We start from the raw sequence: 25,715 nt of genomic DNA on the forward strand, positions 1-25,715 counted from the left end.
ATAGATTTTAGCAAATGAAGGTATTAATGTTCAATGGCTGCAAGTTACATTGCCTCTTATTTAATAGTCTATCTTCTGCTGATTAATTATTCTCTCATTTCTCATGCTAATTAGTCCAGTCTTTCTTTTGTGTCAGTGGTTTCTCTGGTCAGTGGTCTGTGAGTCGTTGATCATGATCTGCCCCTGCTGGAATTACCTTTTATTCATCAGAGCTGATTTCAGTACAATTGCTGAAATTATTTATTAGTTTCTTCATTATTTTGGGGGTTCTTCCAAATGTGCTTGTGGCCTCTAAGTTCTGCATTCAGTGTGCCCACTCTCAGTGGCACATCACACACGTCCTTCCTCCCGAGCTCTGTCAACGCTCCCCCCCGGGACTGAGATCACTGAAACCTGTGGAGCCCTAGACATTAACAAGGCCGTTCTACCCTAAAAGGAATTTCTCTTGCCAGCACCTGGACACCACTTATAGCTTGTGAGCTGCTGCCTCACGGGTGGAATCAACTTTCTCGTTGATTAGGCTTGAAAGTTACAAAGATCAAACACTAATGAACATCCTTTCTTAGGAGAAATTTGCGTACTCCGCATTTGGCAGCCCCAGCAGAGGCAGGCCGCGGCCGGGGCCAGCCCCGCGGTGGGGGCGGGCTGCGGGCGGGGCTGGCCCGGGGACCGCGGGGACACGGGGACACAGCGGGAGCGCTCGGCATGGCGCAGTACGCGAGGGGCTCGGCCGTGGCCGTCATCCGGCTCCGCAACCCGCCTGTCAACGCGCTCAGGTACCGCCGGCAGGGGCTGGGGGCCCCTTTGGGAGCGGGTGGGGATTCTCCGATCTCCTTCCCTCTCACCTCATTCCCTCTCTCCGTGCCCGAGTGCGGTTCCGCCCAGTGCCAGAGGGAGGGCGGCCCCAGGGAGCCTCAGCCGGGACTTCTGCACCGCTCAGCACTCGCAGAGGCCCGGGCGGCTCCTTTAGAGGTAGCTTGGATCTCCCTTTGCAAACAACGTGCTCGACTTCGCCATAACTTCTGCTCTTTCTTATAACTTCTAGTTGGGGGGTTTCACAGGAGAGGTGCCAGGTTAAGCAAACCATGATGTTTGTCATCTCCCCTGGAGGATATTTAAGAACTTTGCCTATTTCTCATCACTTGCCGGTCTTTAAACATCAAGACACTGCTTCAGCAAGATAGCACAGCAGCGTTAGCTCAGCCTGGAGTGCTTTCAGCGCTGCTTGGTACAAGTCCATCCTCAGATTTCCTGGTTTGATTGCCTGCCCCACACACCATTCAGTGCTTGCCTGGCAAATCCCTGCACTATCCAAGTGTGCACAGAGGAGAGGACAAAGGGCTCTGTGGATATCAGGCATGGTTCAGCAAGCAAAGCTGGCCAGGATTAAATCCAGCCAGGGCTATCAGAAAGCAGTTAATTTGGCCTCCAAACACTGGTCTTGGTCAAGAAGGGCCCCGTGCAATCTCAAACACTAGCCAGTGCAAAACCAATCAAACATCAATCTGTATGAGCCTTTGAAATTTTAGTTTTTCATGTGTCTTGAAAAGACCCTGCATGATTTTGGCTTTACATTAGTTGTGGGGTTTAGTTCCTTTAGTCCTGAATAAGCAGTTGCAGTTGTTCAGTAGCAGTGACCATAGTGTCTATTCAGTCTGTATTCACAAGACAAAAAAAAAAAAAAACAAACCCACTGCAGTTGTGTTTGACTTATAAATGAGAAAGTTTGTTAAAAAGCTCATAGAGACAAGGAAGAGCATGAAAAGGAGATGAAATCTGATGCTTTTCTGTAGCAAAGCTATATTCAGCTGGCAGTGCTCACTCTTCTGTTGCAGCTTGTTAGGAGTGCAATAATTCACATGCTCAGGTAATTACAATGAGAAACTTGGAGTGACTTGATGAGTTTAGATGAACCAGCCATGTAAGACTCCCAGAACTGTACGGGCTAAGAAATCCTTTGGACCTCCTGTGCCCAAGACCAACCTAAGAAAACTTCCAGGCTGTGCTCACAATAAACATTCAATCCTTACCATGAAAAATACAAGATACAGACCTAAAGAATCATGGAATCACTGAGTCCAACCATCAACAGTAACAGATACTTGCTCAAGGAATCATAACTCCCCTCTTTAGAGAAGCCCTGGAGAAAATCTTTGAACAGAACAGCACAACTACTTCTTCAGGACAGATATTTGCCTTTGCTGCCCTTTCCTTCTGGCCCAGCGGTACCCTCAGCAAAGTGCAGTTCTGATACACCAAGGGTAACAGATAGTGAGTCCCTCAGCCCCACAGAAAAGAAGGAAGACCCTGGCAGACTTCAGAGGGATTAAACTACAACTTGAGACATGTCTGTGGTCTTTGGTGGCATGCCAGGATAATATCTGTTTTAAGAGGTCCATAATTCCCACAGCCTTGCCATTGAGTAGGTGTTAGCTGAGATCTGACTGCAGTAGGAAAGGCAGAGCACACTCTGATCCCTGGGTGCTATAATATCTGTTTTAAGAGGTCCATAATTCCCACAGCCTTGCCATTGAGTAGGTGCTAGCTGAGATCTGACTGCAGTAGGAAAGGCAGAGCACACTCTGATCCCTGGGTGCTCCTCCTACTTCTGCATATTTCCGTACTGGACCACAAGGAGCAAGTTTGTTAGTGCTGTTGGGAATGTTTGACTGCACAGGTGATAGCAGGCAGTGCAAGTTACAGACAAGACTCATGCCCTACAATCCTAAAAATTTCATTTCACAGCAAGCACAAATGGTTTTTAAGACTGGTAAGGTTTTGCTGCTGTGCTCCAGCCTCCCCTACCTCTCCCCGTTATCCATTTCCCCCTCCTGGGCCACCACACTGGCCATCAGCACTTTAGAAGCCACTGGTTGGCAGGAATTTTCTTTCTCCTGTCTGACACTGTCCTCTGCTGTGTACCTGTGGGGCAGTGCTTTCTTGAGAAGTGTGTGCTGACTCGAGAGTCTGGCAGCAAATTTGGTTCCCACACAGACTCCCCTTTAAGCTAATCATTCTCTCCACCAGCAGAGGTGGCATGTGCCAAATTTGATCTGTTTGGAGGGTTTTTACCTGGTGTGCAGAAGTTTAGTATTCAGAGATCTGCATTTACAAGACCTTGGCATTAAGGAAAGGAATTTAGATATGCAAAGAACTGGGAGTCTGGGGGAACAGAAAGACAAGATTTGCAAAAGGAAGGACTGACTACCCCTTGTCAGCAGAGGTAGGCTGCAGGCAATGGGAATTAAAAGAAGTTTAAGGAATATTTCAACATTTGAGCTGACAAGGACAGAAAAGCTCCAGGGAGGATAGGGAAGGCCATGCAATAGGGGAGCTTATGTGTGGGATTCTATGAAGTATGACAGCATAACAGGTTTGATTGGGAAAGGCACTCCCTGGCTGCCAAGATTGTCTTCCTCACCCTGATCACCATAAAAATCAGAAAATGTAAAGGAGATGAGAGAAGCTGCAGTTTCAGACAGGTAGCAACAAGAGGAGAATGCGATTACCCATGGATCAGCGCCTCATCAGGATGAGATACAGAGAGAAAATTCTGGGATGAATAAGCACCTGCTCCCTGGAACAACTACTCTAAAATTCCACCCAAAAGATGCCATTCTGGCTCTGGCCTTAATTTATGTGCAGGACAGTTCAAGCTGTATTAGCAACTTGTCACACAACAACATGTGACAGTAGCTATGATGCAGCTGGATCTGGCACTGAACAAGGGAGAGCAGAGCAGGTAAATCCAGCACACAAGTCCTCAATTTCAAGTAGGGGATTAGGTGATATCCAGCAGTTAGTGCAAAGAAAAACACTGCAGGAAGCTATCCAAAGGAAAAGAAGCCTGTAACAATGGGAGAGCCTGGATTGTTGTTGTTCAGATTTGGGGTTTCCAGGTTTTTAAAGCTTATTAGAAGCTGAGAAAAATACGAAGGGAAAGGACCAAACCAGCATGTTTTCCATAAACAACATTTTTCAGTTAGATTTGAGTCTCACTTCTTTAAATGTGACTACGTAAATATTCAAGATTCTCTTAGGTTATTTTTTTTAATGAAAAAAATTCACATTCACAAACTCCAGCTAAAGTGGGAAAAATTTAAGGTAAAGAGTAAAACCCTGTTATAAATCCAGCACATCACAGTCACTGCAATGAGTTCCATAACATAAAAAAAAAAACTGGTATGGTGACCTCTAAGAATATTCTCTTGCTTTGATGTGCACCTACTCTTTAACAGCATCTGTTTCAAGTTCCTGAAATACTGAATCACCTTGGCAGAATCACTTTTCTTGCAGTGAAAATAGCACCCATGGTGGAACTGACTGCATGGCATGGGAGGGGATGCAACCTTGGAAAGCATGGAGGGAATTTTTGCATTGTTGCTGCTAAATGAATTACAGTGTCACCGTAAGGAAATACTTAGCAAAATTACAGTGACTGTTTCTTTAATGCTCTAGCAGTTTGAAGCTGGAATTCTCATGAATATTTTTATAAAATATATTATCATATATTTTACTATAATGCTTTAATTGAAAATTACATCTTTTAGTGTCAGTTATAACATGTGAATGACAAAGCATGCAGTCTGTGTGTTGGACTGTGAAAAATCTAAGGCAAAATTATCACTCCATCTAAGGAAAGAAATAAATTGCCAAAAGTCTGATTTTTCTTCCTTTTTATCCCACAAAAATTCCCATTGGGAAAAATGTTATATGGAAATCAAAGAGATATTTATACAAGTACCAAGTTAAATTATTTACTGCCATAAACAGTCCTGTTGGGTTAAGAAAGGCAAGGCAGGGATCAAACTGTGATTTTGTAGCAGCCTTGATGACTTGTTTGTTTTGGTAGTAGTATGTTGTTGTAAGTGTTGAGAGCTTGTGATGATTTCCTCCACAGAGCCCTGAACTTTTCCATTTGCTGCAGACAACCATTCTAGATGGGTATTTTGCATCTGCTGGTCACATGCCTGGAACAGACACAGAAATACTGATTGCTTCTTGTCTGTTCCTGATGGAATTGTGCTATTTGTCTGTACAATTGCTGAAAATTAGTAACTTCACATTTGTTTGTGTCATGGAACATGTTTTTTCTCCCTCTTTGCACCATGTTTTGTAGAGTGTAATGACATTTCCTAATGGCTTTCCCTGCAATCTCCCAGCCCCTGGGTGATTTTGGTATTGCTGTGGCCTGGCTCTTCACTGATTCACAAACAGAACTGAAAGAGCAGCAAGCATTGGGTGCAGCCTGTCCTCAAATAGCAGCAACCACAGATATGCCAAGGGCAGGGAGATAAAACAATTTTTAACATATTAAAGCACATTTAGTGTATAAAATCTGGAAAGGTTTTAATAGTCTGCTATGTGGACTTACATGCAGTAGAGAGACCTTTCCTGACTCACCTGTTAGTTTTACTTTGGCACAGCCAAATTATTCTTATTTTAAGTTTCAGCCTTCAGAACCATTACTAACCTCAGACTTCAGAGCTGTCTTTGATGTCTGGATTGGACAACTGGTACATAACTGGCTACTCTTTCTCCAAAAATAACATTTCTCACAGTCTCTGGTTGTCAGGTCTCAGGGCTCCTGCTGACCCTTCTGTGTAGTATGGCCTTACAGGCAGCAGGTGGTCTGGAGACCCTCTTAGACATCTCTCCTCAGCCAACAGCCCTGAATATTGGACTTTGCCAATGGTTTGTCTTTAATTTCAGATTTTGAAGGACAAATATGCACAGGTTAGGTGGTGTAGTAATTACATCAAGGTGAACATCACTGGCACTGACACCAGTTTTTTATTAAAAACTTCATGCTTTCTCTCAGGGGACATCTTTCAGGCAACTCTGACTCCTTTCCTCATAGGCAGCTCCACACAGCTCTGACTCCTTTTCTTACAGGCAGCTCCACACAGCACTGAGTCCTCTCCTTCTTCCTTCTTCATGACTGGCTAACCCCAAGCTGCCCCTTACCCAGCTGCCTGACCCTGTCTGTTCCTCACACAGCATTTTCTTACCTTATTTTTCCCTTGCATGACCACATGTCCCCTACCTCCTGACAGCACAGCCAGCAGAATCTGGATCTCAAGCTCCAACTGCAGCTTGTGGTCAGCTAGCCCACTCTTTTATAACACCCATCCTCACTGGGGTACAGCAATCAGTACAGCTGTAATTCCTTGGGAAAGGTTGTCTTCTGCACTATCCTGCGCTATCCTTATAACCTAGCTTCCTACATGCTGGGATTCCTTCACACAGCTGGCTTTTACAGAGAGCTCCTTGGGCTCACAGGTTTCCCTTCATAGGCTATGGATTCCCACATAAATTCTGCAAGCATTGCTCTGTAAAAATGTCTGTACTTAAGAATACAATGATGTGTTTTTCATCTACTTCACGACAAGCTTCCTTTTTAGATGAAATGCCTTCTAATACATAGAGCAACATTCACAAGCTGAGTATGCCTCAAACCTTTTTATTAGTTCTGTGTAATTAACACTGCTCTTCTCCACTGGGCATCAGCAGAGCTCTGCTCCCTTTCCCTCAGCACCAAGCTCACAAGTGGAGCTGACCTCAGGAGAAGGTCTAGGGAGGAAAGCTGGCTTTGTAAAGAACTGGGCAAGTGGATGATACTTCTTGGATATATCTCCAGCCTCCAACTGAATGTGGCTCAGATTACCTTTATCAGACGCATCTCTACACATGCACACAGAATAGTCTCTCACAAACTATATCAGTATGTGTGTATATCAGTACATTTTAGTATCTGAATTATGTATACATAAAATTTGTATTAATATTTCTATTACTGAAGTGTTAAAGCTTCTATTTTTACCTACTATTGCTACTGTTACCACTTCTAAAACAGACTAGGTTCTCAAAGTCCATCCATACAAACACATGAATTAGCTTTAAAGAGGCAAATGCAAAGTGAACATACAGTTGGGTCAGACTTTTGAAATATCTGATTTTAAAAAATACTATTTATGCTTCTACAGATCCATTTTGAAATTCTTCATTCATTCTTTTCTGGCCACATTTACTGGTGTCTGCAGAGCTGCCTGTTCAGATGAGTCAAGACATGTTCTGTGTAGTGTTTCATGCCCAAATTCCCTTTGACAGGATCCCACACCAGTTTAAGTCTGGACCTATATGCAGATCTTCACAAGGTGAAAGCTTTATTAACATCAGCACAGCCTGTGTCAGGTGTTTGAAACTTTTTTTATCCCTAGAGCTTCTTTCAAAAAGTTCTTATATTCTCAGTGGTTTAGCATTAATTACTCCTAAATTATGCTAAACTGTTTTCTTGAAAATCTGAATGTTTAATTCATAAAGACATCTTCAAAAGAACATTTCCCTGTGGTGCTTGTTGTGGAAACAGCAGTGCCATAGCCTGAAAAGGAGTCTCCAGGCAGTGACTGACAGGTTAGCCTATTGGGTTTGGGTGTTTGTCCTTGGAGTAAGAGAAGACTAAGAGGATTCCCGTGGAGAGGCTGTGGCAGCAGCCAGCCATGGGGACTGCCTGTTGGACATGGTGCTCATCTTCACTGGGCTGCTTGGTGTTCATAACACAGACAGGAAGGGGGATGTAGTTGATGGCTACTCACTGAATCTCTATTTTATTGCAGTCTGCCAGTTCTCCAGGCTTTAGAGGATGGGCTGAAGAATGCAGATGCAGATCCCTCAGTGAAAGCTGTTATGATTTGTGGTGAAAATGGGAAATTCAGTGCAGGTAAGATATCAAACACAGAGCAAAAGATGAAACGCTCTCCACCCGTCCTATCTCTGCCACATAACACTGCTGACAGAAGTCCTGATTTGGCTGGAAATGGCCAAAGGGGTCAGAGAGGGTGCTTTGTCTGTTTTGCTGTGCCACAACTGACATGGGGCACATAAGCTGGACCTTGAAATAGGCCAGGAGTAAGTTGGTCTGTTCATTCTGAGAAGAGGGACAGCTGCTCAACTCCATAATAGCCTAGTGTTTTATCAGTGTCCATATCTTTATTTATGTAAGATCTCTGGACCATTTACTGGTCTAGTGTATGGAATGTACCTGAGGTGGGCCAGTGGTGAATAACAGATCAGTTGAAGAAGCCTGAAAAGCTAGGGAATTTCTGTGGAGTTCAACATTGCTTGTTAGTTGTAACTTGCACTTAACTATTTCAGGCTCATATTACACCAGGAATGTTTGCAAATTTCTGCAGTGACTGCATGATCCTTACAGTTACTCTGTATTTTTGTACTCAGCCTTCCTGGGAGCTCTGTGAACAGGATCAAAGATTCAGAGTTCCTTGAAGGTAGTTCCAAAAGGGATTTATTCCTGTTAACCACTCTCCTGCCACCAGCATGCTCTGCAAGGGCTTGGGCATCTGTGAGCAGCTGTGTCCAGTGGCACAGAGGGAAGGATTGTTCCAGTCACCGCCTCGCCTACTAATTCCTCCTAACCTCTTGGTGCTCCCTCAGGAGCTGACATCCGAGGATTTTCCTCTCCGAAGAGACACGGAGGTGCCCTGGGCCCCATCGTGTCTCTCATCGAAAGCTGCGAGAAGCCGGTGGTGGCGGCCATCGAAGGCGTGGCTTTAGGAGGAGGCCTGGAGGTGGCGCTGGGCTGTCACTACCGCATTGCACACGTGAAGGTAAAACGCACTGCGGGCCAGGGGGGCTGCCGAACGCACCGGGAGCCAGGTACAGATGGCACGAGAAGAGGGACAGGGTGCCTTTCCTGGGACCCTCTGCCCAGAGGAGAGTGGCTTTACAGCTATAGGATACAAGTCCGTGTGATCATTCTTTACCTGCACCACCATCCTTGACGTCTTTCCTAAGTCTTACTTACTAATTTCAAGTAATTTCTAAATATAAAGTAACTAGTAGGATAAGGTGGCTGTGTAGAAACTTCAGTAACCAAATGTTAATTTGCCCTAGGTCTCATTATCTATATTCTAATGCAGACAGCTGTATCATACTGACTCATGCAGCGTGACTTTCTCTTATTTATTTTTTTCCCCAGCCCTGTGAATTTTGCACTTCTTTCTGCTCATGGCCTAGTTTCTTTAGATGGTTTAAACCCAGCTAGCATGGAGCATTTACAGTTAGATTCCTCATGAGCTCTGGGTCCCCAAGGAGCACTTCGATCAAAAGACAGCTTGAAGAGTCTTCAGGAATGATCTGGGGTTTTTTCTTCAGTCTTCTCCTTCAAGGCTCAGGAATGCTGAACCACCTTGAGTAGTACCTGTCTCCTTGTACAGACACCTCACAGACAGAGCCATTCCCTCACTTCTGCAGTGAATCACTTTCTCTGTGGTAGTGTGGGTTGCTGTAACAGCATAAAGAAATACTCCACATCATCCTCTGTGCCACCTAAGGTGAGGGCCATGGAATCACAGAATCATTAAGGTTGGAAATTACCTCCAGGATCACTAAGTCCAACTTTTGACCAATTACCACCATGCCCACTAAACCACATCATGAACTGCCATGACTACTGGACTATAGGTAGTAACTCAAAATCTTTTAAAAGCTCAATAGAAAATGTGCAAACTGTTTTTTAAAGGCAACAAAATCTAGGTAATTTTTTAAGAGAAGACCTTATACACTTCCTGCTGCCCCTGGCTTATCTGCCATGACTCTACCAGATGTCAAATGCACCAAAAGACCTTTGAAGGAAGATTAAGGAAGAGTTGAGTGGTGTTCAAAGCCAAGTTAGGTGGGGCTCTGAGCAATCTGGTGTAGTATAAGGTGTCTCTGTCCATGACAGGTAGTGAAACAAGATGGTTTTAAGGTTCCTTCCGACTCTTTACTAAACTTGCAGGAATTAGAGCAGGGAGATGAAAGCAAAGCCAGCATGGCCTCTGACAGTTGGTAACAACTACTTGAAAGCATTATTGACATGTGTCAATCAAGGGAATGCTGTTGAGCCCACAGTTGTCCCTTAGGGCTTTACTGGCACAGAAATCCTCTGAAAGGTCTCATTTTCCTTGTGCCTTTGTACAGAAATCCTTCAAATGGTGGCATTTTTTTTCTTAAATATTTTATGTAGCAAAAAGCAAGGATGAGGTTTCTATGTAGAAATTCTGGGGCTTCCTAGAGGAGCAACATGACTCACATCTGCTTGTCTTCCCTCTGTTTTGCTCAGTCATCGATTACCACTCTTTCTGATCAGATTTTTTATTTTACTTCCTTTTAGGCTCGGATGGGTTTGCCAGAGGTCACCATAGGGTTACTTCCAGGTGCTGAAGGCACTCAGCGACTCCCCAGACTGATTGGAGTACCAGCTGCTCTGGATATGATCACTACAGGTAAGTTCTATGTCTGTATACAAGAACATGGCATTGAGTCATACCAGCTTGGTCTAAAAACCAAAGAACATGGCATTGAGTCATACCAGCTTGGTCTAAAAACCAGGAATCTTTTACCTGTGTAGCTGCTGGAATTGTAATTCTACTTGCTTCCACCCATGAGGGGCTAATTACCAGCTGCAGAAGTCATTTGATCAGATGGAAAAGAACAAAATTGCCCACTGTAGTCACCTTATTTCTCTTTTTATGGCAGGAAAACACATTCCAGCAACTGAAGCACTGAAGCTGGGCTTGGTTGATGAAATTGTGGAAGAAAACACCATTGAGGCAGCAATCCGTTTGGCAAACAAAGTGATTGGTGAGGAACAAATTGTAGCAGTTCCAGGAAATAATTGGTGGTTTTTCAGGGCTGAAAAGAGTCAGAAAAAGCCCACCAGTTTGTTCCAATTTATATACTCCATTTTTGAGTTTTGGCATCCATATAAGACAGAATTAATTGCAGTATTTGTTTCCTGTTGTCTGAAGTGAAAAAAATCAAATGCTGGAAAGCTGCAGAAATTCAAGTGAGATCCAGAGAAGAGATATCTATCAAGTCCTCCTGGTTTTTAATTGTATAGCCAAACTCACATGCTCCTCTGGAATGCTGCACTCTGCAGCTTTTAGAGAGTAAGTGCTCTATCCATATACAGTTCTGGATCCCAGGTGGCATTGCACACATTCTGGTTGCACAATCCGTAATGGCTGAGCAAAAATAACTTTCTCCCTGTAGTGGAGGGGCTGGCACATCCTCTGCTCAATTTAATGATCCATGGTCTGCAAGTGATTCTGTCCCTAATCCTTTGGGTGCCATGTAAAAAAATAGCCTGTGCAGATGGGAGGGATGGGGAGAGATTTTTTTTTCCCCCATCTTAGAAATAACAGAATTAAATTCACTGGAGTTAACTTAGGAAGAGGAACATTCCTTGTGCAGCATGAGGAGCATTACCCTGAGAGAAAACAGGACATTTTTCCACTACTGACCTCTTTGTACCTTTGGAACCTGTCCACTGGATTTAATCTGGGGCTCTGTCACAATGAGCTGAATGCAGGAAGGCAAGAGACTCTTCCTGCTTTGATCACATGGTCTTTACAGGCAACGCTGTCCAAGCTGGGATGTTGGTTTTGCTCCTCCAGGTCTCTTCACTACAGACAAGGCCTCTTCTCCATGCTACATGCTGAGGCAGCCTAAGCTCTGTCCTAGATGACAGTGCACTGTGTTTTAAGATAATTCAAAGAATAGACTGTTCTTTAATATCAGTGTCTTGTATACTAGCCCACACCTTGAGATGTACCAGGCAGGCATGAAGGTACTCTTTGGTTGGGTTTTCTATAGTCCATCCTTCTCACTGTATTCATCCTACATACATTAGGGCTTCATTTTCTAGTGCAGAATCAATGACTTAAGCAGTCCTCTTTTCTCTTTCCTGTATGTCATCAGACTAAATATAATTCTTTAGCAAGAGATGGGTGATGTACTTCACTGCTGCTTCTAAGAAAAACAAAGGTACTTTGGTTCACTGAGTTTGTCTGTTTTGAATGAGAATTCTGTTTCTCTATCTGTTGGGAGAGCAGTGAAATATTACCACTCTTCTAGGGAAATTAACCAACAAACAGTGCTCCCTGTGAGGTACCCTCTGGGCTCTGAATGATGCTTTGCACAAGATTTATGCCAGTACTGATGGCAGCAGCAGCAGTGTGTCATGAAATGAGTAATGGATACATTGCTGGAACTGGCAACCCAGGAAACATTCTGGATTTCAACAAATGCTGTGTGCAATTGGGTGAAGTTTAGATATTTGCATGCTTGTTTCTTTCATGACAGACATTGTGCAGTGTCTGACAGTTGTGAAAGCCAGCTTGGCCTTAGAGGAGACCCTCAGGAAGGAAGCACTGACCATACTATTTCTCAGGGTAACTTGCTTTCTGGGGTTTATGTTCACTACCAATGCTGGCAAAATCATGTTCTTTAGCTTTGTCTTCTTTGGAAATTGTCTAGCTTCATCTTCTTTGGAAATTCTAGCTACCAATATTTATTTTAATTTTTTTGAGTTGTATAAGCATACAAGGAACCTGGCTGAATGTCCAGCAGGTAGCCTGTCCCAGTCTTACTCATTATTAGATTTTTCACTCTGTTTATTGCTGGTTTGAGCTACTCCAGCAAAAAATGAGTAATGTCATTGACGGTGTTTCACATCACACTATACATCAACTCCCACAGAACTTTAAAAATGCTTTCAGACTCTGTCCAACAGCTTTACTAGCATTTACAGTACGTGTTTTAACAGTGAAAACACTGGTGAGCCAGCTAATCTATTTCTTTCCTGCTTGAAAAATTTCTCATTAGACCCCGCAGAAGACCATGACAAGTTTTGATGCACCATTTACCCTCAGGTTATCTAATAATTTGAAAGATTGGTGCACCCAGGGCCTGTATGTTTCTTTTTTTTGCTTTGGCCTTTGCCTAAAGTTAATAAATTTTCTGTCATACAAAGGCAAGGAAGCACTTTCATTTTTCTCCATCAAGCACTAACAGGGCTGCAGAAGAGATTAGAGTCTTGTATAGCTGGTCTGGAGTTTGTTCACATGGAGTTCTGTTTTCAGTGAATATTTTTCAGATAAACTTATTAAAACCAGAGAGAATGTACCAAAAAAACTGCCATCACAAAATTCCACTGGCTTTGTGTCCATGCAGCATTTTGTTTCTAATGAGATTTTTTTAAAAAAACTGCTGACTTCTTGCAGAGCAGTCTGGCTAAATAACTGGTTTTGTCACCACTGGAATTTCTGTAGGCTGTACTGTGAGATAACTCTCAAAGAATCAATTCAGAAATAATTTTCTTCTAAAGCTTTCTCAGTGCTGGAGCTGCAGTATCTCATGTCAAGAGATCAGTCTCAAATGACTGCCTTACTGTATCAGGGGTCCTTGATTACTGCTGTGATACACAGCTGACAGAGCTACTTTTATGGCACATTGGGAGAGCATTCTCATCCATACATTTTTATGGATTGTTTCTAATGAAGAACACCTTCAAAAGATGCTCTGAAACAGTAAGTGGGTGTAGGAATACACAGAGGCAATTACTGATTCTGAGTTAGATTTTTCATTGAAAACCAGTATTTATATATTGCAGGTAGGAAGCGAGAATAATTCTCTGACCTCTCCCGGCAAACTGGCTTCTCCAGGCTAAAAAAAAAAAATCTTCACTTCTCAAGGCATTTTTTAAGTGGAATAGACAGGACCTAAATCCTTGGGGACAAGGAGAATGTCCCTTCATTAAATGTGCTTGATGCTCACTGCAGTAATCCAAAGCTGCATTTCAGGCTCTTCCCAGATGATGGCATCACAAAATTGACAAATGTCTGGAACTGCTGGTGGCATGCAGCAGTTTGCATTTCATCCTGACCACTTTTTGTTGGCCTACTCTGGTCTTCCTCAACCAGAGGAGAAATTGTCTCCTGGCCTCCACACAGCAGACTTTGAAAGGGGTTTATACACCCCTTATTTTTCTGACCCCATCTGCTGATTGACCTCAAAGCAAAGCAATACCAATGCCTTACACCAGAGTAAAGAAAAAACAGAGCAATTTGGAGTAGCTCAAGTCCCCCAGGTACTAATCTGTGTGGAAAGATGATGAGTTTCTGCCTGTAAGCTACTGGGACTTGCTGTGGAGGAAGCAGATGTTCCTTCTGAGGCTCATCAAAGCCAGGGGCAGAAGAGATGCAGCTGGTGGGTAATTGCATCCTTGAAATGGAAGCTGGAGGAAAGGCTTTCCTTTAGAGCTGCAAGGGCTTCCTGTGAGCCATCTCTGCCAAGATGCACAATATCAAGACATTTTAATCTCTCCCCAGGGCTCAAGGTTCTGGCTGACACCTTCATTAGACAGAGACCTAGCCAAGTGTCCCTTGGACACAAATAGAGTTTGTGAAAAGTCTGACATGGCCTGGAATTGTCTCTAGCAGCCTGAGAGGCAGAGGCAGGGCTCAGTTTATTCCTCAAAAATTCACGAGTAATTCCCTGCATGAGGAAGAGCATTAGGTTGGCCCTGTCTCTTGCACATGCCATCTCATAGTGTCCCAGGGGCTTACAATTCTGGGAGGATATTTCTTTCAATAACATAATATTTGATACTGCATACATACATGATGCATCTGCTGATAGAAATTTTATAGACTCGATCTGACCTTTGTGCCACCTGGACTACAAACCTGGTAAACAAAACAGGAGTCTCTGTTAACTCCTCTGTGTGGATGATGTTTTTCCTGCAGCACTGATGTCTGACCCTGTTCATCATCTCTCTGCTGCTTTACTTTCAGAAATCAAGCTGCAGGTGTCCCACACTGATGTCTTCTTCCCAGATTTGGATTCTGATAATTCTTTCCTGATCATAAACATGTCCTTTATTCTTATTAGCATTGCAGAGGCTGAGATACTGAAGAGAGGTGCTGTTTAACATTTTTGGTTTACAGCTAAAATAAGAGTTTCATTACAGGACCCTGAGGTTTGTTTTTTTTAGTCTGAGGAACTGTCTCCTGTTCCCCATCACCATTTGTGCTTACAATAATATTTGCTGTCTGAAGACCAAGCTTAAAGGTTCCCATTCCCTTTTTACCAGCCCTTTCCACTGGATATCATATGAAGTGCCTTGATCTGCCCTATCCTCCAGCCATCAGATCAGCTTTCTGGGACAAGCCTGAGCTTTCCTCTTGTGATGGAATATAACCCACTATTTATGTCTTAAATAAGGAACTGCGGAGCATTTCTAGGTTGAAAACTTAGATTTAGAGGAAAAAATTATTCCAAAATAGAGGAATATTATTCTGACTAAATCCTGCAATACTGACTGATACAACTGGTATCCACTGTCAATGTGAAAACATTTTTATGAACTCTGATTACAAGGGAAGCTACTTACACAGTGAGTGCTCATCTTTTTGTGCTCACTAAGAGGCTTAATTAAAAACCTGAGGTCTGAAGACCATTATTACAAGAAATCAGTATATTAACTCATCCTGGAAACTTTCTCTATTTCTGTTTCTCCTAAGCATTGCTCAGTCTTGGAGGAAGAGCTAGAGTCAGGACATGTTCCTCAGGCAACCACGCCTGCAGTGCTGCCATTATTCCTGCTCTTCAGAATACCCTGTATGATTTTCTGAGTGTTCTGCAGGTGCATTAGCACTTCCCTAGCTCGACAACAGGAAGATAAAGGGGAGTTGGATGCAATATGCTGCCTTGGAAGGAAGTGTGCCCCCATGGCAGAGCTCATCTAAGAGGTCAGAGCAATGAGACCCTGTCCCCAGAGAGCTTCACCATGAGGTTCTCAGCCCACCACCTGACTTTAGTGGCAGTCCTGGCTGCTTTTGGGAGCAGCACTAGCAATCCATGCAGTGCCATATTACAGTTAATAGTCTGGATATGGCTGTGATGACAGCAGGGTCTTTGTGAGAATCTTGTGGTATCAAGGGGATACATCCCCAATTGCTGATCTTGCTCCTCCCTGGTCTTTACTGAGCAAGCTGCCTTTAGAGCAGAGGAACACCTGAATATGGCCAGGTCTATACTTATGAAGAAGACAGAAAATTTTGACTTATGAAATGTAACTAAGTTCTCCCAATTAAAATCCTTTCTAGGTATCACCATAGCAACCTCTGTCTGTAATGAACTTCATATTTGTGTAGCTGCTTGATCCCTTGCTGACACAAACATGAACTCTCCCTTGTTATTCATTTGCTGCCCAACTCATGCTGAGTGAGATCTCCTTTTGGTTAGTTCCAAAGTGACTTGAGGGGCTCCTTCAGTCAGGGAAGAAGTCAGGGTGTATTTTCCTCTCTCTTGTCAAAGTCTGGGTCAGGCCTCTGGCTTTAATGCCTCTGGCTAGTGGCAACTGGGTCTTGAATACTAAAGAGAACTGGAGGAAAGCTTCATTACTGAAGCCTATAGAAAGATCCATATGAATGTGGCATCTGGGACTGTAGAGGGAGAGAACTGGAAAGTCAAGCTGGAAAGAAGCTGAGAAAAGGAAGAAGAGAATTACTTCTTTGAAAATAAAGCCTTACTTTTTTTGAAGTGTGAGAAGGGACATGAAAAATCGTAATTGTCAGAGGAAGCAGAAATAAGGAGAAATGTCAGAAGCTTTAGTTGTAGACCCCCTTTAGCTGTAGACAGCTCATCATGCCATGCAAGCCCTAATGCAGTGGGAGTTGAAGAAGAGGAGGCAGACTGCCTTCCCAGCCTGTGGAAAACAGGAAATATTACATCTGAAAAGATGAGGATGCTTTGTTGTGTAACTCCATTTCTTTCCCCCAGGTCAGCCGCTGGGACCCCGCAGGCTCAGCCTAAAGCCAGTTCCCAAACTGCCCAACATGGAAGCGTTTCTGCAAGAAGCAGCTGTGAAGGTGAAGAAGCAGGCGCGGGGGTGCCTGGCTCCGGAGCTGTGCTTCCAGGCCGTGCGAGCCGCCACCGAGACGCCCTTTGCGGAGGGGGTGCGGCGGGAGCGGGAGCTGTTCCAGGTGCTGCTGAGCTCGGGGCAGGCCCGGGCGCTGCAGTACGCCTTCTTCGCGGAGAGAGCCGTGCGCCGCTGGGCAACTCCCACAGGAGCCTCCTGGAGCAGCGCTGCCCCGCAGCCCGTGCGCAGGGCGGCTGTCATAGGTAAGGAGCGGGAGCTGCGGCGTGGGGACTGAGCGCAGCCACTCACACCCACAGATACCCCACACCCATTGGTGAAGCTGTCACTGCATTGGGAAGCTCCAAGTTCAACTTGCATGCCACTAGATTAGCACCTGATGTCCCCCCTTCCTTTGGAAGAGTAGCTTTCTTTCACTTCAGAGATAGCTTCGTGTGTGGACCATAAGCAGTCTGCTCCCTTTTAAACACCGAGACCTGGATTTGCTTCGTGCTAGAAGCAGGTCTGTAGGAAATTCTCCTCCTCCTGGTCTAATTCTGTACTGCAAGTGCATGTGCACAGAGTCACTCAGGGATATATTAATGCAAAAATGTTTTGACAGCTGTATTTTAAGAAGATTTCATCTCACTGGGATCCACTCCTGCCATTTTGTAGCCCAGCAAGATAATGCCTTCATTAATTTTTTATAAGAGCAATTTAAACAAAACCTTCAATGCACTGCTGAGATTAAAAAAAAAATATCTTTCAGCTCTAGCTGTTGATAGTAGCACTCAAAAATGGTTAGACAAGTAATGGAGCACTTGGAAAACATCCATTCTGTTTCAAGGAAATCTTACCAGATTAACACTGCTTGTTTTTCTAGGTGCTTCTCAGGGCTCTTAAGCTGTCTGACGACTCATTTTAAGGCCATAGATATTTTTTTGGAAGTTCTCTTCATTAGCTATCATGCTGTATTTTTAATAAAAATGGGTTTTTAAACATCTGTCCACAAACCCTGTGAGAAGGATCTGTGGCTCTTAAAGCATTCAGGTAAAGAGACATTAATTATTACCAGATTTATTCTATGATTGGAAGAGCACAGAAGTTTGGAGATGCACTTTTGTCAGTCCCAGACAGGTCAGTCCTGCTGTGTGTGCTTTGACAGGAGGGCTCGTGTTGCAGTTTGGGAGAATGACCAGGTGACCAGGAGGGACATTCTCTGCTCTGTGCTGCTAAACTACGCCAGAGCAATACACTTGCAAAGACCTAATCACAGTGACAGTTTTAGCCAGAAGGGCTGTTAGAGCTGAGCTGCCTATTTTGGGGCTGTAACTGAGCTAGAGGGAATTCTGAGGACAAGTGCAACTTCTCTTTGAAAGTTTCTAGTAGAAACATAATCTCTATGTTATTTCCAAGCAGAATTGGCTGTGCTGCATGTCTCTTCCATTGGATTAAGTATTTGCCACTCTTCTCTGGACAGATTTCTGAATTAGCATCTGAAATTGTCTCAACCTCACCCCTAGGTTTCAGTGTTTTCATAGCTGATTACAGACAATGCCCAAGTTAACTCCTCCTCTTTAGAACAACTAAACTAAGTGCTTTGATACTTCTGCTGCAAGCACAATCTGTCACACTCTGGTCATTTGATTTACCCTGAACTTTTCCAAATTTTTCAACACTTCATAAAATGTGCAGAGCCAAAGTAGGAACAGCATTCCAGGAGTAATTACACCAAGATCAGGTACTAAGATGTTTCTTCCTTGCTCCTGCTTGGTATGCCCAGGGTAACAGGCAACCTTGATATTAGCCATGTTCAACACATCCAGTTAATTATCTACTGGCAGGGAGCAGCAGCACCCCAAGGATGGGGAGCCAATGGCAATAATAGGGGCAGAACCACAGAATCCTTGAGGCAAGAAAGCACCTCTGAATGTCACCTTGTCCAGCATCTCTGCTGACATAGGCCACATTGCTCAGGACCATGTCCAGACAAGTACAGAGTTTCTAGGATGATGCAGGTCCAAGGTAAAGGTGGGAAGCCAGTCTGCAGGCTGAGGTCTGGATCAACAGCAGCCGTAGCTACAGTAAGCCACCAGAACTCCTCCAAGGAAGCTTAAGAAAGGGGAATGAGCCCAGGTCTAAGCTTAAATGGGGCTCAGAGTCAATGGGCAGTGCAGGTGGGTGGAAGCTCCAAGTGTGGCTGGTCAGGGACCTTAAATCCCATCAGTGCACTCAGGGCCTTGACACTCACCCAGACTCCAGCCCTTATTGAATCCACTGCTCCATTACACAACCCCTGTATCCCACCAGTAGAGCTTGCTTTGCTTATGCCCTTGTTCATGTCATACTTTATTTCATATGACATATCTTATCTTGGAGTTTCTTGATGACCTCCTTCTAACCCTGAATCCCACACCAAAGTGGGATTTCTGCTTTCTGTCTGCTCCTTTCTGCATCTTGTTGTGCTTTTTTTTCCTTCTTCTGGAAGGTTTCCCTCCTATTTTGCCGTTTGATATAAGTGAAATTGTAAGTCCATTAGAGACAGGCAGAGAACATGCCAACACGATTTTTTCTTTCAGGCTACTGTAACAAAAAGTCATTCTCCAGCCAGTACAATGCTCTACAGTGTTTTGTAACTTCATGTTTTTGATCTGAAGTACATCCTTGCAGCACCAGAAATCAAAATCCTAGGGATGATTTTAGAGGGACTGACACCTTTTAATATAGTGCTGCTCATCCATGCAAGTATTGAGCCTAGCTAGGTGACCCAGAGTCTCTCTATTTTTGCTGCAGAGAGGAGGGCAGTCAGAGAAAGATGCTGCCTCAATTTAGGCTCCCCAGAAAACATGCAGAACCCACTTTCCCACAGGCAGTGCTGTGCTGTTTCACACACTAAACCCATGTTGCATTATACTGCTGCTTCCATCTCTTATTACTGCATGGTGAGAAGCAACTGAAAAGATCATGTTGACTTTTTCATGTTGACTTTTTGTTTCCTCTGCTTTTGTTGTTCTGAACTCTTGGCTCCCACCTCTTTTCACTTTCTCTGCTTCCTCAACATCCAGAAAGAAGGTTCTTTTCTCTCTGTCCCTTGCAGCTGCATCTCCCCACAGTTCCCTGCTTGCCTGGAGTATTACATTATTTCTGTTTGAAACTGATACCCTGAAACAGAGAAAGCAGCAGCCCCAGCCTGCAGCAGCCCATCACTGCCAATTGCTTATTGTTGTTTTTATCGGGAAAACCGGAACAGTCCTTGCATAATTTTACCAATCTGTAAAGGATTATTTCAATTGCCAGGCAATTTAACATCCAAATATTCATTATAGTTCAGAGTGTTTTCCATGGATCAGTATTTCTGTAGTGTGTGACTGTACATGATCTGCCTTGTACATATTTCAAGTTCTTTTGTTTTGAAATTTGTATTTTAAAATTGTTCAATTAATTTTGTATGATTTTTCATATTCTAAGTACCTCACGTGACAGATCAATAATTAACCATCATTATTCACTCAGCTTGCCCAGCAAATGGATTTGTCATACCCATATTTGGTCTGAAATTACATATGTACAAATGTGGTTTAATTATATGTCAAAGCTTCATTTCATAATAAAAGACCAAGAGCAGGATGGCTGGGCACTGCTCTTGCTCCTAAAGCAGATTTCAGTCTTTTTAGGAAAGATGGACATAAAAATAGTCCCCTGCATGAAACATGAGAATATAGGGTTTTTCCTGGTTTGGGGGAAGGGAGAACACTATTGAGTAAGAAAATGGAACATACAGCAGAAATTCTGGAGCAGTTCCTCACCATGTTTCAGTTTGTGTGATCTGAGCTGAGCATGAGACATCTCCATTCCTCTTTCCTCCACAGCCTTCTACACATGTAAAGCCTAATGATCCCTTGCCATTTTTTTTTCTGCTCTAACACATTCTTCCCCAAGATCATTTGGCTTTCTGAATTGCAAAAGAGGAGTCCTCAGAAATGTCTCTTTTGCTGCTAGATAGCCAAAGCTCTCCTTAGTTTAATAGCCCAGTTTTAGAAAATATTTCCAGGGGAATCATGCTGTGCAAGCTCTAATGTAACAAATCCCTTGGGGCTTTCATTACTCTCTCTGCCAGCTTCATTAAACATCATTTCATACAGGCCATTGCAGACTTCTGCAGGAAGTTGAGAGACAGCTTTTTTAGGTCAGAAACAAGCTTGGCAAGCTCATATCTTATCTATAAGCCTGTTCCAGTGGCCTATAAAGTGCAGTACTACAAGCATGTGTGCCTGTCTCTGGGGATGGCTGAAACCTGCATGGAATACTCATGATGAAAGCAACTGGGGGAATCACCTGGCACCACTGCAGAGCTTCCCTGGGAAAGAAGCTTGAGAAATCTGCTCACAAAAGAGGTTTCGATTTAGGAAAAGGCAGTGTGTTCATATGGCAAGAGAACCACTAAGATTTCAGTCGTGACACTGGAGCTGGGAGGATCAGGAGTGCATAAGACCCAGGATGTGTGGAGAACTTGGAAATTCTGGAGAGAAACCCCAGACCTCCACAGTGGAAGGAAGAGACAAAGGAAGAGACTTCAAGAGGGAGTCATGTGGAGCTGCAAACACTTCAGATTGATGTCTAAAGAGAGCCTGGCAGATGGGGCTGGGTTTGAGGGGTGAGTTACCCTCCCACACTGCAGGAAGAAAGCACCTCGTGTGGCTCACCAAAGCCAGGGAAATCCTGTCCCTAATTGTACCTGCTCCTGCATCAAAGGCTCTGGAGAGTGAGCACAGTGGGAGCAGCTACTCATGTTCAGGTTTTTTCAGCCAGCAAACCATAGACACTGAATTACTAAGAGTTGATTCATGTTATTCTAGTTTATTTTCAAATTAGTTTTCAGCAGAACTTGATTATGAAATAGCAAATCAAATTTCCTAGAAAGGAACCTCAGCACTTGCTTGGGAGTGTAATGATGGTTTGTAAGCAGGCTGCCAGCTAGTGATGCCAGTAAAAACTATCTTCTGGTGGCTAAGCAGGGAATGTTTGAAAAGTCTGGTGTGCACACAAGCTGAAGGTGTACAGAACTAAATCAAGAGTGTGTAGCATGCAGGAAAAACATCCTACCTTGTCTGACCTTGGTTGCTGGAACTTGTTTAAATGATGACATCATTTCAGCTCTTCTTTACAAAGCTGATTTAGACAAAATTTTTAATCCCCTTGTTCCTGTTTATCTGTTTAGCTGACTTTCATTTGTAAACCTGAGATTAAAAAAATCATTTTTACAGAATTATAACAAACCCATACTTTGTCTGGTTGCTGGTTTTTTTAGGATATTAATAATCCTCCCATTCAGAGGCTTCGCACTTTCAAAGCTGGTAAAATTGTGCTGACCTTCCCTCGCTAGTTTGTATTAATTTAGTCAGAAAAGCCTCCACTGTGGGAGAGCAGGATCAGTGATGTGGGCTGTGTGTCACAGGAAAGTGCAGCTTCATTTAATGTCACAGAGGACAGAGCTGGTGCAAGAGATCAAACCAGTAATCTCTACATTGGTATTTTTGGGGGTATGAGCTGGGGGTAGCACATTTATGGATCTTGGAGGGGAAGATTACAATGTGGATTGATTCTCAGTTACAGGAATTCTGGGCAAGAGCTTTAACTGTGTGGTTGAACAAGGAAGACTGACTTTGAGAATCTCCAGCAGTTAGGAATTGCCTGTTTTGGAGGACTTGAAGAGCTCCTGGTGGGCAGAGATACCTGACAGAAAGTGCAGGCAAAAGACTTCTGATGTGGCAGCATGATTTAAAAGGAGAGAGAAGATGTTGAAATCTAGATTAAGAACACTGCATTAGTTTCATTCCATTTGACCAGGCACTGAGAGATACACAAGACCTTAGAGACAAAGTTTAGAGCAGATCAGCATCCAAGTCTTTACAGAAATAGCAGCTGATTTTTTAAATTTTTTTTTTCTTCAAAGATCACGCAATGAAGTGCAGAAAGGAGAGAGACAAAGAGGAAGCTTGGAAGGACAGGGGAGAAGCCAATTCTTTGAACTTTGCTAGTGTCAAAACCTCTGGGGGATGTATCTGCTTAATGCCCATAACAGACATCTCACAGGAATAGGGAGGCACTCATAGCCTCAGGGTGAAATCTTGCTTTGAACCTGCCTGCAGAGGGTGGTAACAGGGTTGCAGCTGTAACTCAGAGCTTCTCTCTTTGATCCCCAGGTTCTCACTCCTCAATGATCCTGGTTTTCATAGGTATAAAACTTTGCAGAGATAAGATGTGAGTCACACAGTCTGTGCCAACTGGCATTTTGTAAGCTTGTGAGGGTGCTAACTTGCGTCTGTGCTACCTCTTTTCAAAAACCTAGGCTCACTGAAAGAGCAAATGCATCTTTTTCCTAGTCTTCAATATCTGTTTTCTATGTATGCACTACTTTTTTTCCAGAGGCCTCCACTTTTTATCCTGTAGATACAAAGAAAATGCTACTGTCAAGAGATAAATTTTCTATTCATAGTCTTTGATTCTATCTTACTTTTATCCCTAGGGCTGGGAACGATGGGCCGAGGCATTGTGACTTCTCTGGTTAAGGCCAACATACCTGTGGTGGCCCTGGAGCAGGACCTGGAGTATCTGAACAAGGGAAGAAAAGCTGTGATGCTCCTTTTGGAACGTGAGGCTATGAAAATGGAAGGGGGTGCCCAGTCCCTGGATTTCCATAACCCTGCACGTCTCCAGTTCACTGTGGACTTTGATCTGTTGCATGATGTAGACCTAGTCATCGAGGCTGTGTTTGAGAACATGGCACTGAAGAAGGAAATATTCCACAAGCTGTCAAAGATCTGCAAGCCGGGAGCCTTGCTGTGTACAAACACATCAGCCCTGAACATCGACGAAATAGCTTCTGCCACAAGCCGCCCACAGCAGGTCATTGGCACCCACTTCTTCTCCCCTGCCCACGTGATGAGGCTGCTGGAAATCATCTACGGCCGCCACACGTCCCCCACCGCCATTGCCACTGCCATGCAGCTGGCCAAAGCCCTGAAAAAAGTTGGAGTGGTGGTAGGGAATTGTTTTGGGTTTGTTGGGAATCGCATGATGTTTCCGTACGTAGAACAAGCAGTTTTCCTTTTAGAGGAAGGAAGCAGGCCAGAAGCAGTAGATCGGGTTCTTGAAGATTTTGGGTTTAAGATAGGCCCTTTCTGCATGTCTGACCTTGCAGGGCTGGATGTGGGCTGGAGGTCCCGGCAGGGCCAGGGCCTGACGGGGCCGTCGCTGCCCGCGGGCACAGCAGCCCGGCAGCGGCAGGGCCAGCGCTACAGCCCCCTGCCAGACCTGCTGTGCGAGCACGGCCGCTTCGGCCAGAAAACCGCCCGGGGCTGGTACCGGTACGAGAGGGCCGGGGGCAGGACAGCCACGCCAGACCCATGGCTCCACAGCTTCCTGGCCCAGTACAGAGACACCCACAACATCAAGACCCGCTCTATAGACCAGGAGGAAATCCTGGAGCGCTGTTTGTTTTCCCTCATCAATGAGGGGTTTGCCATCCTGGCTGAGGGAATAGCATCAGGCCCAGAGCACTTGGATGTCATTTATGTCAATGGCTACGGGTGGCCCAAGCACACGGGCGGCCCCATGTTCTATGCCTCCACCGTGGGGCTCCCCCATGTGCTGGCTAAACTGCAGAAGTACTCCGAGGCCCACCCTGATGTGCCCAGGCTACGGCCCAATGCCTTTCTGAAAAAGCTGGTGGCTGTGGGGAACCCCCCGCTCAAGGACTGGATGTCCTACGTGAGCCGGCAGAGCCCCAAGCTGTGATTCCTCTGTTGGAGGCTGATCTCCTGAAACCAATGCTTTAATTGCACTGCCTCTTCCAATAAAACACAAAGTGCTACAGGCCTGTTAACAAAGTCACAGGCCTTCTGAGACCTATGCAGGGAATAATTTTGGCTGATAATTGATCTCAGTTCCCCACCTGCTGCAGGTCACCTCTGCCTTCATCCATCCTTCTCTCTCAGCCCCAGCCTCACCCACTGTCTTCACACACTGCTGTGTAAAGGCCCATCTCATTTTGCACTGCCTGCAGATCATCATAGCTATACTTCTCTTCCAGTCTGTCTTTGGGGAAGGCAGGGAGCAGCATTTATAGCCCACAATGCAAATCATGACTGGAGCCAAGAAAATTACAATCACACTTCAACCAAGACCTGCCGGATCTACCAAATCCTGTCTTCAACCTATTTCCCAGTTTGTTTCAGTTCTTTCCTGTGCAACCACCTCTCCTCAATTCCCTGTCTCTTCTGCAGCCAGCCAACTGGAACCTGCTCTCCTCCTGCTGCTGGGAGCAGATGGCATGAGGGTGCAGCAGCTTTCAGAGGTTAAGTCAAGTGACAAGTGGAGAGAGCAGGTCTGGACAGAGAGCAAGGGGCAGTCCCTTGCTGTCCCCTGGTACTGTCTCTTCTCCCTGCTGCAGAGGAGTCTCTAATAAATGCCAGGAAAGCCACAAATGCATCAGCCTGACTAAACTGCCCTGTGGTGTTGGCTCACGACTGGCTTTCTGCATCCAGACTCCATCCTCTGTTGCCATTATCCCCACCTGGCTTTGTCCAAGCAGAAACATCTTCTGGCATCTCTTCAGTGTTGCCATCACTCCCCACATCTTGCTTGCCTACAGCTACCAGGTCTTGAGGCTCAACAGGCTCTAATTGACCAGCTTGTAACACGGCCTGGCACTGACCAGGTTTCCACAAGATCAGAGGATGCTCTGGGAAGGGCACAACACAAGAGCTGTGCAGGCAGGGACACTGCTTGCAGGCAGGCAGGGAGGTGGCAGATCTGTAGCAAAGGGCTGAGCAGAGTGAGATGCAGCCAAACTAGCTCCAGACTTGAGGCTTTGGGACAAAATCTTCCATTTCACATTTTCCAGTGTGGTGTGGGGATAGGTTGGTCTGTATTCCCTTCTCAGGGACACCAAATGTTTATCTTTTGATTTTAATTTAATAAAACTGCTTTGATTATCTAATGACAGATTATA

The 25,715-nt window shown here is 44.5% G+C and overlaps 1 protein-coding gene across 1 annotated transcript; it reads left to right on the forward strand.

The window, feature by feature from the left end:
• Window positions 1-638: 638 nt before the first annotated feature.
• EHHADH (enoyl-CoA hydratase and 3-hydroxyacyl CoA dehydrogenase) lies at window positions 639-25,703 on the forward strand. The gene is made up of 7 exons (XM_056498299.1): window positions 639-776; window positions 7,617-7,720; window positions 8,452-8,624; window positions 10,172-10,283; window positions 10,537-10,641; window positions 16,627-16,968; window positions 23,229-25,703. The coding sequence occupies exons 1-7, from the start codon at window positions 706-708 to the stop codon at window positions 24,497-24,499; spliced, it is 2,178 nt and encodes a 725-aa protein (XP_056354274.1). The 5' UTR covers window positions 639-705; the 3' UTR covers window positions 24,500-25,703.
• Window positions 25,704-25,715: the final 12 nt, after the last annotated feature.

This window comes from Oenanthe melanoleuca, chromosome 9 (genome assembly GCF_029582105.1).
Source record: "Oenanthe melanoleuca isolate GR-GAL-2019-014 chromosome 9, OMel1.0, whole genome shotgun sequence".
Classification (NCBI taxonomy): domain Eukaryota; kingdom Metazoa; phylum Chordata; class Aves; order Passeriformes; family Muscicapidae; genus Oenanthe; species Oenanthe melanoleuca.